General features: G+C 40.5%; 1 protein-coding gene across 1 annotated transcript; it reads left to right on the forward strand.

The window, feature by feature from the left end:
* Window positions 1–4,990: 4,990 nt before the first annotated feature.
* Window positions 4,991–6,004, forward strand: TAS2R39 (taste 2 receptor member 39). The gene has a single exon (XM_004608328.2). It carries the CDS (start codon window positions 4,991–4,993, stop codon window positions 6,002–6,004), a length of 1,014 nt encoding a protein of 337 aa, XP_004608385.1.
* The last annotated feature ends 7,248 nt before the right edge of the window (window positions 6,005–13,252 follow it).

Raw genomic sequence — 13,252 nt, forward strand, 5'->3', positions numbered from 1 at the left:
GGTCACACACTTGCTTGTGGTACTTTCACACACCTGGTTGCACACACCTGGTTGCGGTGCACAGGAGGCTGCACACTTTCTTGTGCTGGGAATCACAAACAGCACAACTTTGGGGTCTGAAGTTGGTATGTGGGGGCTGCAGATATCAACCTTTGCACAAGGCTTCGTGTTTACAAGGCTCCACCACGAAGTTACATAACTATCACAATTTTTGAAGAAAGATTTTCAGTAGTAGCTAAAATATTTGCATATTCAATACTAGAAAACAGATTGAAAATATCCTCCAGTTAGCAGAATTTTCCAGGCATACATTAATTATCTTAACACCTATAAAGCCTGTACTGTTAATAGAGAAAAACCAGTTGAAAGTGTCAAAATTTCAAATGTATTAGCCATAAAATATAACAGAGTAATCGTGTAGGCAATTTTATGAAAATAAGAGAGATATAAAGAATATTTTTCTGAAAAATATATTACTTAGAAAAGTATCCATGTTGTAGTGCTAGAAATAAATATGACTAAAAGGCTCATTAAAGTAGAGTCATATGTAATAGGAACATTGTTTATGTTTTTTAATGTTCAATAAATTAATATTAAAAAATCTTGTTATTTTGCTTTAAGGTCAAACATGGGATTTTAGAAAGACTTTTGGAAGCAAGTTTTAGTAGTACTTTTATCAGTCTATCAAAAATCATTTAGAATTTCCAGATAATAAATTCATATGAAAATAATTATATATATTTAATCACTAAAGCACCACTTTTCACCCTCAAAAATGTCCCACTTACATAATGAACTATATGACTACTCTATGGAGTGAAGGACAAGGAGACAGAAATATATAAATTTGAAAAGGCGGTAAAGAGAAACTCAAATAGGAATTCCAGGTTAAGGAAAAGTCTGAGAGACAGTACTCTAAGATATAACTAAAATATAACTGCTTCAAGTTTCACAACTTTGAAACATATGAAAAACTATTACTCTAGAGTCCTGTATGAATTTCAGGACAAATTAAAACATAACTATAATAAGAGTTCAAATACAATGTACAGCAGACAAATAAGAGGAAATAATCTAAAAACCATCATTAAATAAATAATGGGCATAGTGCCCAGAGTGGAAGATGTGATTTTTTTTCCAGATTAAAATTCTAATCTAGTGACTAAAATAAAAAGTAATCAAAGAAAAACATCATACAAATAAAAGATACAGAGAGAAAGGGCCATATTTCACTGCATGACCATCACATCCTATATTTTCAATCCAAATAGTCATTTATAACCTTTTACAAAAGCTTTGCAAGACCTAGAATTAGTAGACATATACAGGACATGCCATCCTCCAAATAAAATAGCGACTGGGAGAGACTGTAACATCCTATTCTCATCATTGTATAGGTCAACCAGACCTTGTTTCACCATAAAGAAACAAGAGCCCTAAATGAAGACTGGGAGAACTGGCTTAATAAATACACATAAGACCCACTGTGCCCCCAAATCGCATCCTTCTCCAGTGTGTATGGAACATTCTCCAGGACAGATCACAAATTTGGGCACAAATCACATACAACATACTGTTAAATAACTATTGCACCAAAGAGAAAATCAAAGAATAGCATAAACCTAAATGAATGAAATGCAGTACATCAAAAGGATCATACAGTGTGATTAGGGGATTCACTTCAAGGATGTAAGGACTGTTCAATCTATACTAATCTATTTATGTAATATGCACAGTGTGTTATAGTATTATATCAACAAAAGAAAAGATAAAATCATATGATCATATCAATAAATGAGGAGAAACCCTTTGACAAGATTCAACATCCATTGAGATTAGAGGGGAAAAAAATAACCTTTAATGTCCAAGCTATATAAGGCACTGGTAGAACTTTACAAGAAAAAAAAATCCAACCGCATCAAAAAACGGGGAGAATAGATGAACAGAAACTTCCTCAAAGAAGAAATGTAAATGTCCAAAAGGTACATGAGAAAGGGCTCTGCTTTGCTAATTATCAGGGATATGTAAATCAAAATAATGAGATATTATTAGAGACACTAGAGAGACTGGCACACATCAAAAAGAACAACCAGTGCTGGTGTGGATGTGGATAGAAAGGTACTCTTATTCAATCCTGGTGGGAATGCCAACTGGTCCAGCATTTCTGGAAAATAATATAGGCATTCATCAAAAAAACACCTAAAAATTAAGCTTCCATATGATCCAGCAATATTAATCCTGGGAGTATTCCCTGGTGGCCAAAAACACAAAGCAGAAAAGCCATCTACACTCCTATGTTCCTTGCAGCATTATTCACAATAGCCAGAATATAGAAACAACCCAAGTGCCCAAGAATAGATGAGTGGATAAAGAAACTATGGTACATCGACACAATGGACTATTATGCAACTATTAGGAAAAATGAACTCGTGAAATTTGCTTATCCATAGACAAACATGGTATATCATGCTGAGTTTGAAATGAGTCAGAAGGAGAGGGACAGACATAGAATGATTGCACTCATTTGCAAGATACCAAAAAAACAAACATAAGTATGTGAATAATACCTAAAGACAATAGAAAAAACGGGCCAGGAGGATTGGTCTATGGTAGGAACTTTGTTACAAAGGGGGAAAGTAAGTGCAGATTGGTCAGTGAAGGGACCACTATGACAATGACAGGGGAAAATGACCACGCTGGACAAGAACTGAGTGCAGAGAGGAGCTAAAATGGAACGCATGATACCTTTTCAGTAACAGTACTGAAAATCACAATGCCTAAAAGGAAAAAGGAAAAATATGAGAGTGAGAGAGAGACACAGAGAGAGAGAGTGAAGAAACGTGTCTGCCATAGAGACAGGCTGCAGGGGCAGGGGAGGGGTGTGGGAGGGAAACTGGGGACATTCCTGACAGGAAATGTGCACTGGTAAAGGGATGGGTGTGGGTTGGAACACTGTATGACTGAAACTCAATCATAAACAACTCTGTAACTGTAGCTCACGGTAGTTCAATTTAAAAAAGTAAAATAAAAACAAAACTCTCAATAAAGAGGGAGAGAAGGAATGCACCTCAAGCTAGAAAGGCCACTTATCGGAAACTCACAAACAATGGCAAAAAAACTGAAAGCTTTCCTTCTGAAATCAGATATAAGGCAAGGTTGTTCACTATCTACCGTTATTCCTTTTTTAAATTTAATTTTGTTTTAGTCATGGTGACTTACAGTACTGTTAATGATAGGGTTTCATGCATAAAACACTCCAATACCCCACCCTCCACCCCCTGCTTCCCTCCGCCATTGTCCCAGTGTCCCTCCACCCCATCCTCCTGCTATAATATAGTAAACTTCTTAGTTTCTGTTTTATCCACTATTATTCAATACAATGTTTGAAGTACTCACCACAGCACCCAGTCAAGAAAACAAAATGCATCCAAATTGGAAAAGAAGTTAAAATCATTCCCCTGCCACATGATCGAATAATCTAGATGACCAGACACTGGAAGTTAATCATCTCAACATCTTTATCCCTATTTAATGGCCCATATTCTTGGAATACAATAAAGAACACACCCACCCCCATTTATAAAAAAGATGTTAAAGGGGAAAGATTTCTGCCAAGAATCCTTTAGAATCTGGGAGTTTCCCTGCCATCTTTTTCCTTCCTTTTCTTTCCCTTAACATATTTTCTGGAAGGAGGAGGAGGAAGAGGATGAGGTAGAGAGGAGGAGAAAAAGGATGAGGAAGAAGAGGAGGAAGGGGGAGGAAGAGGAGAAGGAAGAGGAAAAAGAGGAGGAAGAGGAGAAGGAGGAGGATAAGGAAGAGGAAGAGGAGTAGGAGGAGGAAGAGGAAGAGGGGGAGGAGGAGGAGAAGGAGAAGAAGGAGAAGGAGAAGAAGGAGAAGGAGGAGAAGGAGAAGGAGGAGGAGGAGGAGGAGGAGAAGAAGAAGAAGAAGAAGAAGAAGAAGAAGAAGAAGAAGAAGAAGAAGAAGAAGAAGAAGAAGAAGAAGAAGAAGAAGAAGAAGAAGAAGAAGAAGAAGAAGAAGAAGGAGAAGAAGAAGAAGAAGAAGAAGAAGAAGAAGAAGAAGAAGAAGAAGAAGAAGAAGAAGAAGAAGAAGAAGAAGAAGAAGAAGAAGAAGAGTAAAACTCTCATCATTTGTAGAAAACATGATAACACACATAGAAGATCCTAAAGATTCCACTAAAACTCTCACTAACAATAATCTAATACTGCAAAGCAGCGGGTTCCAAAATCAATACACAAAGATCTTTTGTATTTCTGTATGCAAACAACAAGCTAAAAGAGAAATTTTAAAAATTAAAAGATTTACGGGGCCGGAGCGATAGCACAGCGGGTAGGGCATTTGCCTTGCACGCGGCCGACCCGGGTTCGATCCCCGGCATCCCATATGGTCCCCCAAGCACTGCCAGGAGTAATTCCTGAGTGCAGAACCAGGAGTAACCCCTGAGCATCGCTGGGTGTGACCCAAAAAGCAAAAAAAAAAAATTAAAAGATTTAAAATGCTACCCACTGGAGGCCAGAGAGATAGAACAGCTGGTAGGGTACTTGCCCTGCACACACCCACTCTGATTTAGATTCCCTGCACCACATATGGTTCCACAGCCAGGCCAGGAGTGATCCTTGAATGCAGTCAGAAGCCAGCCATGAGAACTGCCAGGTGTTGCCAAAAAAGCAAACACACAAAAATAGTCAAATAAATACAACTAGTAAAGAACCGAAGTCTCAAAAAGCAATGGCAGTTGTTTATAAAATCGTCCAGTTCACTCAAGTTCTTCCCTGGGCCCCATGAATAAGCAAACACCGGCGTGGCCAAAGGAACCTGAGACAGCATTAACAACCAAATCCTCCCATCATTTGCATCTCCAGATTTAGGGCTAAGAATTCTGAGATAAACAAATGGAGTGAATTGGAAATGATGCATCAACAGCTTCCTCCTGTGATATAAAAGAGAGAACGCTCCAGGATCCATCCGCCACATGCTAGGGAAACATTTTTCCCCAGACATCAGGAGGAAGAACATCAACAGGAGGATGGCCAAAACCTACAACACCCCTCAAAACGAATTATCGCCATTTCCTACCATCTTAATTTTTACCATTCTAGGTGTAGAATGCATCACGGGCATCATGGCAAACGGCTTCATTGCGGCGATCCATGTGGCCGAGAGGATTCAGAACAAGGCATTTTCCACAAGTGGCCGGATCCTATTTTTCCTGAGTGTATCAAGAACAGTTCTTCAGAGCTTCATGATGCTAGAAATTACCTTAAGCTCACTCTCCCCACAATTTTATCATGAAGAAATTGTGTATAGTGCAGTCAAAGTAAGTTGCATATTCTTAAATTATTGCAGCCTGTGGTTTGCCGCCTGGCTTAGCTTCTTCTACTTTGTGAAAATTGCTGATTTCACCCACCCTCTTTTCCTCAAACTGAAGTGGAGGATCTCGAGGCTGATGCCTCAGCTCCTGTGGCTCTCACTGTTCATTTGCTTGGGCTACAGCACCCTCTTCTTCAATGATGTCTACGATGTGTATTGTAACGACTGCTTCTCCATCCATGCCTGCAACTCCACCAAGAAGACGTACTCCACGGAGACCAACGTGGACATTCTGCTTCTTCTCTACAGCCTGGGGATCTTCCTTCCTCTCTCCCTGGTCATCCTCACAGCCATGCTCCTGATCCTCTCTCTCAAGAAGCACACCCTGCACATGAGAAGCAAAGCCACTGGCTCCAGGGACCCCAGCATGGAAGCTCACCTGGGGGCCATCAAAGCGACCAGCTACTTCCTCGTTCTCTACATCTTCAATGCCATTGCGTTATTTCTCTATCTGTCCAACATCTTTAAGAGCCACAGCTTCTGGAATATTTTGTGCAAAAGCATTATGGCGGGCTACCCCGCTGGCCACTCAGTGCTACTGATCTTGAGCAACCCGGGGCTGAGAAGAGCCTGGAAGAAGATTCAGCACCAATTTTATATTTACCTGAAACAGTAGGATCTGTGATCAGCGGCCCCAAAGCATGATGGGACACAGACCAACCACCTCTGCATTTTTTCCGCTTACCAGGATGTCTCTCTGCCTTTCTCCTTTTATCCCAGAGTTGATCTTATCCTGACACCGGTTACATGTTTTGTGTATGCAGTTGGTTTTCATTTCTCTCTTTTGCTTCATGGACACAATTTGACACTCTTTATCCGAGTCTTCATTTTCCATCTTCCCTGGCTCTACCTCTAGCCAGGATTCGAAACACTGTGGCTACACATTAGAATCTCTAAGGGAGGGATTTTTTTTAATACCAGTCAAAGTACTGCCTTGGATCAGTGAAGATAGATATTTCTGGGGTTGGAATTTGAGTTCTCAGAGCGTTCTGATGGACAGCCTGTGTTGATAGAGCCACGAAAATAGAGGAAGGTTTTGCAAGCTCCTAGCAACTCCTCTCTTCCCCTGTATACATGCTTTTTAAACAGATTCTGATTATTTCAAAAGCTTTCTGAGGAGCAGCTAAAAATGCAGTTTCCATCCTCAAAAGATATAGCCCCAATAATAGGGAAATATTTACCCAAATTAGCTGTAAAATACAAATCAACCTAAAATCACAAGAAACTTAGTATTGATAAGGCATCATGTTTACACATATGCAAAATTTTGTTCAGGAAGATTATCATTGTAGTATTATTTTTTACCAAGGAGACATGTTTATCCAAACTGAAATATTATGTATACATTTTTTTAAGTGAGACAGATGCAAGGGTCTTGAAATAAAAAGTTTTCTAATCTACCAAGTACAAAAGCTAGGTGATATTTTGTGATTCCATTTGTGTTTCATATTGGTGCATATTCTTCTTATATATGTGTGTGTGTGTGCTGTGTGTACGTAAAGTTTCTTATATAATGTACCAAAATTAGTTAAGAGGGGACTTCTGAATATTGGTATCTGGGTAAATGAAACATTAACACTCCATTTTATACCTGTCTGCATTGCCTGAATTATTTAGGACATGTGTGCACTTGTTTCAATTTTTTTAATATTTGTACTTATCTTTGTTCCAAAGGAAACTAGGTAAGTAGGAAAAGTTTTAAGCAGAGACCTATGCAGTTGATCAAATCTCTCACTGTTTGTTTTCAGGAGAAATGAAAACTTCCCAAAGCATTAATTAAACAACTCATTCTCTTCTCATTATCCCCTATTTCCCTTCATATTTGCTTAATGGTTGCCATGGGAATGGAATGTGCTGTTAATCCATTGACATATCTTCATTCCACCCCTCGTCTGGTCTGTCTCTTCATTTCTCTTCACACTCAGTTTGGAGTGCTAGCTAATCTTTATACTCACACCCTAAAAGCATTCCCAATGCTCTGAGATGAAGTGATATTTAGCCTAAATTTGCTTCGAAAGAATTAGAGGACAAAGTAGTAGAGAGTAAGAGAGGCTTAAATTAACCATCTTTTGAGGGACAATGTATTAACTGTATGGGGACTTCTTTATCCTAGTCTATATAAGATAAGCTTGAAATTTCCCTAATATAATTTTGCATATAGGTAAATTATTAAAATACTATCATTTTGGAGACCAGAGAGCCAGTATAGGAGTTAAGGGGCTTTTCTTGTATACACCAGCTGAATGCACCAGAAGTTAAGGTGTTTTCCTTACACCCCAACTGAACCCCCAGCACCACATCTGGTTCCCAAAGCACAGCCAGGAGTGATCCCTAAGCATCAAGACAAGAGCATGCCCTAGGCACTCTAGGTGTGAGCCAAACACCCCTCCACGTATTCTCATTTTCTGGTTCTAATCATCTCCATCCCTGATATGTTGAATAACTTCACTTCTGGAACTATTTTATTCTGCATTTACATCTGAGAGACTAATTTTGCTTTTTTTTTTTTGGTTTTTGGGTCACACCTGGGGATGCACAGGGGTTACTCCTGGCTCTGCTCTCAGGAATTACTCCTGGCGGTGCTCAGGGGACCATATGGGATACTGGGATTTGAACCCGGGTCGGCTGCGTGCAAGGCAAACGCCCTACCCGCTATGCTATCACTCCAGCCCCGAGACTAATTTTACTTGAATGTTTTATAAGAGATTGAATTTATATTCCTACAGACCCATACTCTTTTTTCTTTTTCTCTCTCTCTCTTTTTTTTTTGAATCATCACCATCAGATACACAGTTATAAAGCTGTTCATGATTGCGTTTTGTTGATACAGTGTTCCAACACCCTTCCCTTCACTGGTATAGTTTCATATCACCAATGTCTCCAGTTTCCCTCCCACCCACCCCCAGTCTAACTCTATGGCAAACACTTCTCTTTCTCTTTCTCTCTCACTCCTCTCTCCCTCTCTCTTTCTCCCTCTCTCTTTCTCCCTCTCTCTCTCTCCTTTTAGACACTGTGGTTTGCAATTATGTTACTGTAAGTTTATCATGTATATCACTGTACCTCCTTTCATCACTCGGTTCTTATCCAGAGTGATCATTTCCAATTATCATTGTCATCATGGTCCCTTCTCTGGTCTAAAAACTTGTGGCAAAAAAAATAAATAAATAAATAAAAAATAAAAAAAATAAAATAAAAACTTGTGGCAATATTCCTACCATCTATCTCTGGCACCAAAACTAAAAATGTTAATGCCCCCTAATAACTTCTATCAAAATAGAATATCAGTTTTTATTTAAATAAAAATAAGTACAAATAAAAATAAGTACAAGTATTAAAAAATATCAGTTGGAAGTTAGGCAAAGAGGAGGGTCAGACAGACAACACGATAAACAGGTAGATAACTTGCCTTGAGCACAGCTAATCCAGTGGTTGCCTCTTATATGGTCCCCCAAGCACCACCAGGAGTGATCCCTGGTCACAGAGCCAGGAGTAAGCCCTGAGCACTGCTGAGTAGGGTCCAAAAATTAAATAAATAAATAAATGTTTAGCCATTTTCTCATAGCACTGTAGCACTGTTGTCCCATTGTTCATCAATTTGCTTGTGCGGGCACCAGTAATGTCTCCATTATGAGACTTGTTACTGTTTTTGGCATTTTGGGTAGCTTGCCAGGCTCTGTCGTGCAGGCGGGATACTCTCGGTAGCTTGCCTGGCTTTCCGAGAGGGACAGAGGAATTGAACCCAAGCCAGGTCGGCTGTGTGCAAGGCAAACACCCTACCCACTGTGCTGTCGCTCCAGCCATTTTCTAGAGCAATAGCACAGCGGGTAGGGTGTTTGCCTTGCAAGCGGCCCACCCTGGTTTAATTCCCAGCATTTTCTCATAACTAAATATAAATAAAGGAGATAGCAAAGATGGAAAACATCATCTTTAACTATTCCGTTTTCCCATGACTTTCATGTGGAATTTTTTTCAACTTTGTACTCTGGGCTTCATTTTGTTATTATCACTACTTTTCTTGTTAAGTAATTAAGTTTTAAAGCTTCAACTCAGTGTTCCTCTCTGAACACTTAGTTGCAGAATCCTCAGCGTTTTTTCCCCCATCTGATTTTTATTCTCGAGCTGTTCACTTACATCTCTAGCTGGTCTTTTCAGGAGAGCTGTCATTTATCTTTGCTCTAGTGCCAAGGAAAATCCATTCTCTCAACTTAAAAAAAAAGACAGAAATGCAGGGGGGTGAGAGGGTGCTAATTCATCACCAATAGAATGGGACTAAGAGGGGCAGCTTTCTAGAGTTTTCAGAACAAAAGCAATAGGAAACTAGAAGCATTTTGTTTTGAATATAGAAAAAAAAGGAACTCGGCTCTGGAGATGTTCTGCATTTCAGGTTGACTAGCAAGTACTGATTAAGCAGACAAGATTTTAAGTCCGTTGGCACCTCTGTGAACATTCTTCATTATGTAACTTTTAGTCTCTAATGTGAAAACTGAAAGTAAAAAAAAAAAAATTCAACAATGCACACAAATGACTTTAGAAAAGTAAGCCTAGAGAAGCAAGTATAAGTGACAAGAAGCCCAGAAGGGAGAGATATTCAAGAACAAAATTGATTTATATCTCTAGTCATAAACTCTCCCATTCAAAGACCAAAAGCAGAAACAAAAGCTCCCAAATAGGAATTCACATGACATCTTGGCAAATTAAAGCAGAGCCATGGCTAGGAACTGTTTGATTTCTTTTTTTTTATTTTAATTTATTTATTTTTAATTAGTGAATCACCGTGAGGGTACAGTTAGATTTATACATTTTTGTGCTCATGTTTCCCTCATACAAAGTTCGAGAATCCATCCCTTCACCAGTGTGTTTTCTTTCTTTTTTTGTTTTGTTTTGTTTTGTTTTTGAGCCACATCAGTGATGCTCAGGGCTTACTCCTAGTTCTGCACCCTGGAATCACACCTGGCGGTGCTCAAGGGACCATTTGGGATTCAAGGGTTCGAGCTTTAGTTGATCACATGCAAGGCAAACACTACCTGCTGCAGCCCTGGAACTGCTTTCTATGACTTGACACGGCATTTTTAAGTGACTAGAGCAGAGACAAGTGTCCCGTATAATCCAAGTTCATGCACACTGACAGGACTTCTGCCTGAGATATTAATATATTTTGGCTACAGTGCTTGCCAGGGTCACATATGGTGCTCATATGCTCACTTTCCTGATGCTCACACATCTTTTACATGAATCCTCACCTGAGGGTCATACACAGCGGTTGGGCGTTCGCCTTTCAAGCGGCCAACCCGAGTTCGATTCCTCCGCCCCTCTAGGAGAGCCCGGCAAGCTACCAAGAGTATCGAGCCCCCTCGGCAGAGCCTGGCAAGCTATCTGTGCGTATTGGATATGCCAAAAACAGTAACAATAAGTCTCTCAATGAGAGACATTACTGGTGTCCGCTCGAAGAAATCGATGAGCAATGTGATGACAGTGATTATTTTTATTTATATTGAATCACCATGAAATACACCGTTACAAAGCTGTTCATGGCCGAGTTTCAGTTATGCGATGTTTCAACACCAGTGTATATTTCCCACCACCAATGTCCCAGTTTCCCTCCCTCCCCCCCATCCCATCCACCAGCCTTCCTCTATGGCAGGCGCTCTCTCTCTCTCTCTCTATCTCTATCTCTCTCCCTCTCTCCTTTTGTCACTACAGTCTGCAATGCAGGTACTGAGAGTTGTGAGTTCACAAAGCAGCGTGCAGGTGCTGTGACGACGCCCTCCCACCCTCCCCAGGCCTCCCCAGCAGAGAGACGAGAGACGGGAACCACAGCCTGATGGTGAAAATGACCCATGTCATGCACAGCTGCTAGCATCTGGAGGGGTCAGAGGTGTAGGACGACATGTCCATGTGATTTTCAGAGGTAAAACTTTCCAGCAGAGGCAATTCTCGGCAGGAGATAAACTCGGGGAGACGCTCTGTCTCCCAGGGACATCTATATTGCTTTTCTCTTTCCTTCTAGTCATATATATCAAACAATTAAGTCAAACAGTCAAGCAATTAATTCTACTTCTTACCAGTACTTGCAGTCATTTGGGTAAATACAGTAAGAGATAAAGATCCCAAAACTTAGTTCTCTGGGCTCTGAGAGCAAGCGAGGCTTTTACCATAAACCCCAGACTAAGTTCTCAGGTCAGTTCAGTTTGTCCTTCCCCGTGGGGGTCCTGTCTCTTAAGTCATAACAGCTTTCATCAAGATCATGCACTTATGCTTTCTAGAATATCCTATTTCTTTTTCTTTAATTGAATCACTGTGGGATACAGTTACAAAGCTTTCATGTTTGAGTTTCAATCATACAATGATCAAACATCCATCCCTCTACCAGTGCACATTCTCCACCACCAATGTCTGCAGTATACCCCCCCTTTCTAACCACCCCCGCTTCCATGGCAGGCAATTTCCCCCATACTCTCTCTCTACTTTTGAGCATTATCATCTGCAATACAGATACTAAGAGGATATCATGTTTGGCCCTTTATCTACTTTCAGCTCACATCTCCCAACCATCATCGTCTTAGTGATCCCTTTTCTATTCCAGCTGCCTTCTCCTCCAGCTCATGAGACAGGCTTCCAACTCTGGGGCAATATTCCTGGTCCTTGTGTCTACTGCCCTTGGGTGTCTGTCTCATATTATTTTATATTCCACAAATTGAGTGCAATAATTCCATGTCTGTCCCTCTCTTTCTGACTCATTTCACTTAGCATGATGCTCTCCATGTCCATCCACTTATAAGCAAATTTCATGACTTCATCTCTCCTAACAACCGCATAGTAAATGTCTTGTTTCTATGCCAGGGTAGCTTTGCCACTCGCCCCAGGTCCATCCCAGCCCCACAGCAGCACCTCCCTTTTGGGGTGTTAGGAACTATAGCAACTGAATCCTGAGTCAACTAATTATGACCAAGTAATTATACCCAGGAGTCCATCTATTTCAGAGTCAATCAACCCCCAAATATCAGGAGCATAGCATTAATAGCCTTTCTGTGTTTAGGCAAAGAACATTGCTCTGTAGTAAAATATGACAAAGGCTATAGGGGAAATAGAAAAGCAAGTAATTCCTACAAATACAAAATCCAGAGCTACCAGAAAGTTTTGGCCTATAAGGAACCAAAATTGACTTGGGGATCTGTGACAATGAGATGTAAAACACAAAAGAAAGGTTAAAGATAAACTCGGGAGATTAGGGATGCTCACAAGAGCACTGTAAGCCTCGCTGGGAGGAGGAAAAGGGGCAATTCACTGATGAAGCCTAAAACACAGGGTTAATATCCAACAAGAGGTTATCATGTTTGTTCCTTTACCTACTTTCAGCAGAGTGATTTTTTCCAACTACCATTGCCTTAGTGATCTATCCCAACTGCCTTCTTCTCCCCCAGCTCTTGCGGAAGGCTTCAAACCGTGGGCCAGTCCTCCTGGTCCTTGTTTCTACTGTCCTTGGGGTGTCATCCCCCTTTTAGTGGTGTTTACACAAACTTGGCTGCAATTGGGTTAGAAATCATTTGCAACTCTGGGGATCACAGACAAGCAGAGTTATCAAGCTTAAACAGCAGCAGTTATCAAGCTTAAACACCATCAGGGATAGTGCAGCATACAAATGCTAGCACCAGCGAATGAATTCCTACCCACATGTCTCTACTATTCTCACATCACTTTAAAAACAAACAAATAAAAAAAAAAGTTAAGGAGGCCGGAGTGATAGTACAGCGGGTAGGGTGTTTTTTATCTTGTACGTGGCTGACCCAGATTCAATCCCTGGCATCCCACATGGTTCTCCAAGCCCACCAGGAGCAATTTCTGAGAGCAGAAGCCCTGAGAATTG

Source organism: Sorex araneus, chromosome 1, assembly GCF_027595985.1.
Source record: "Sorex araneus isolate mSorAra2 chromosome 1, mSorAra2.pri, whole genome shotgun sequence".
In the NCBI taxonomy this organism is placed as follows: Eukaryota; Metazoa; Chordata; class Mammalia; order Eulipotyphla; family Soricidae; genus Sorex; species Sorex araneus.

Coding starts and splice junctions, on each gene's coding strand:
- TAS2R39 (XM_004608328.2), top strand. CDS start 4,991: ATGCTAGGGAAACATTTTTCCCCAGACATCAGGAGGAAGAACATCAAC.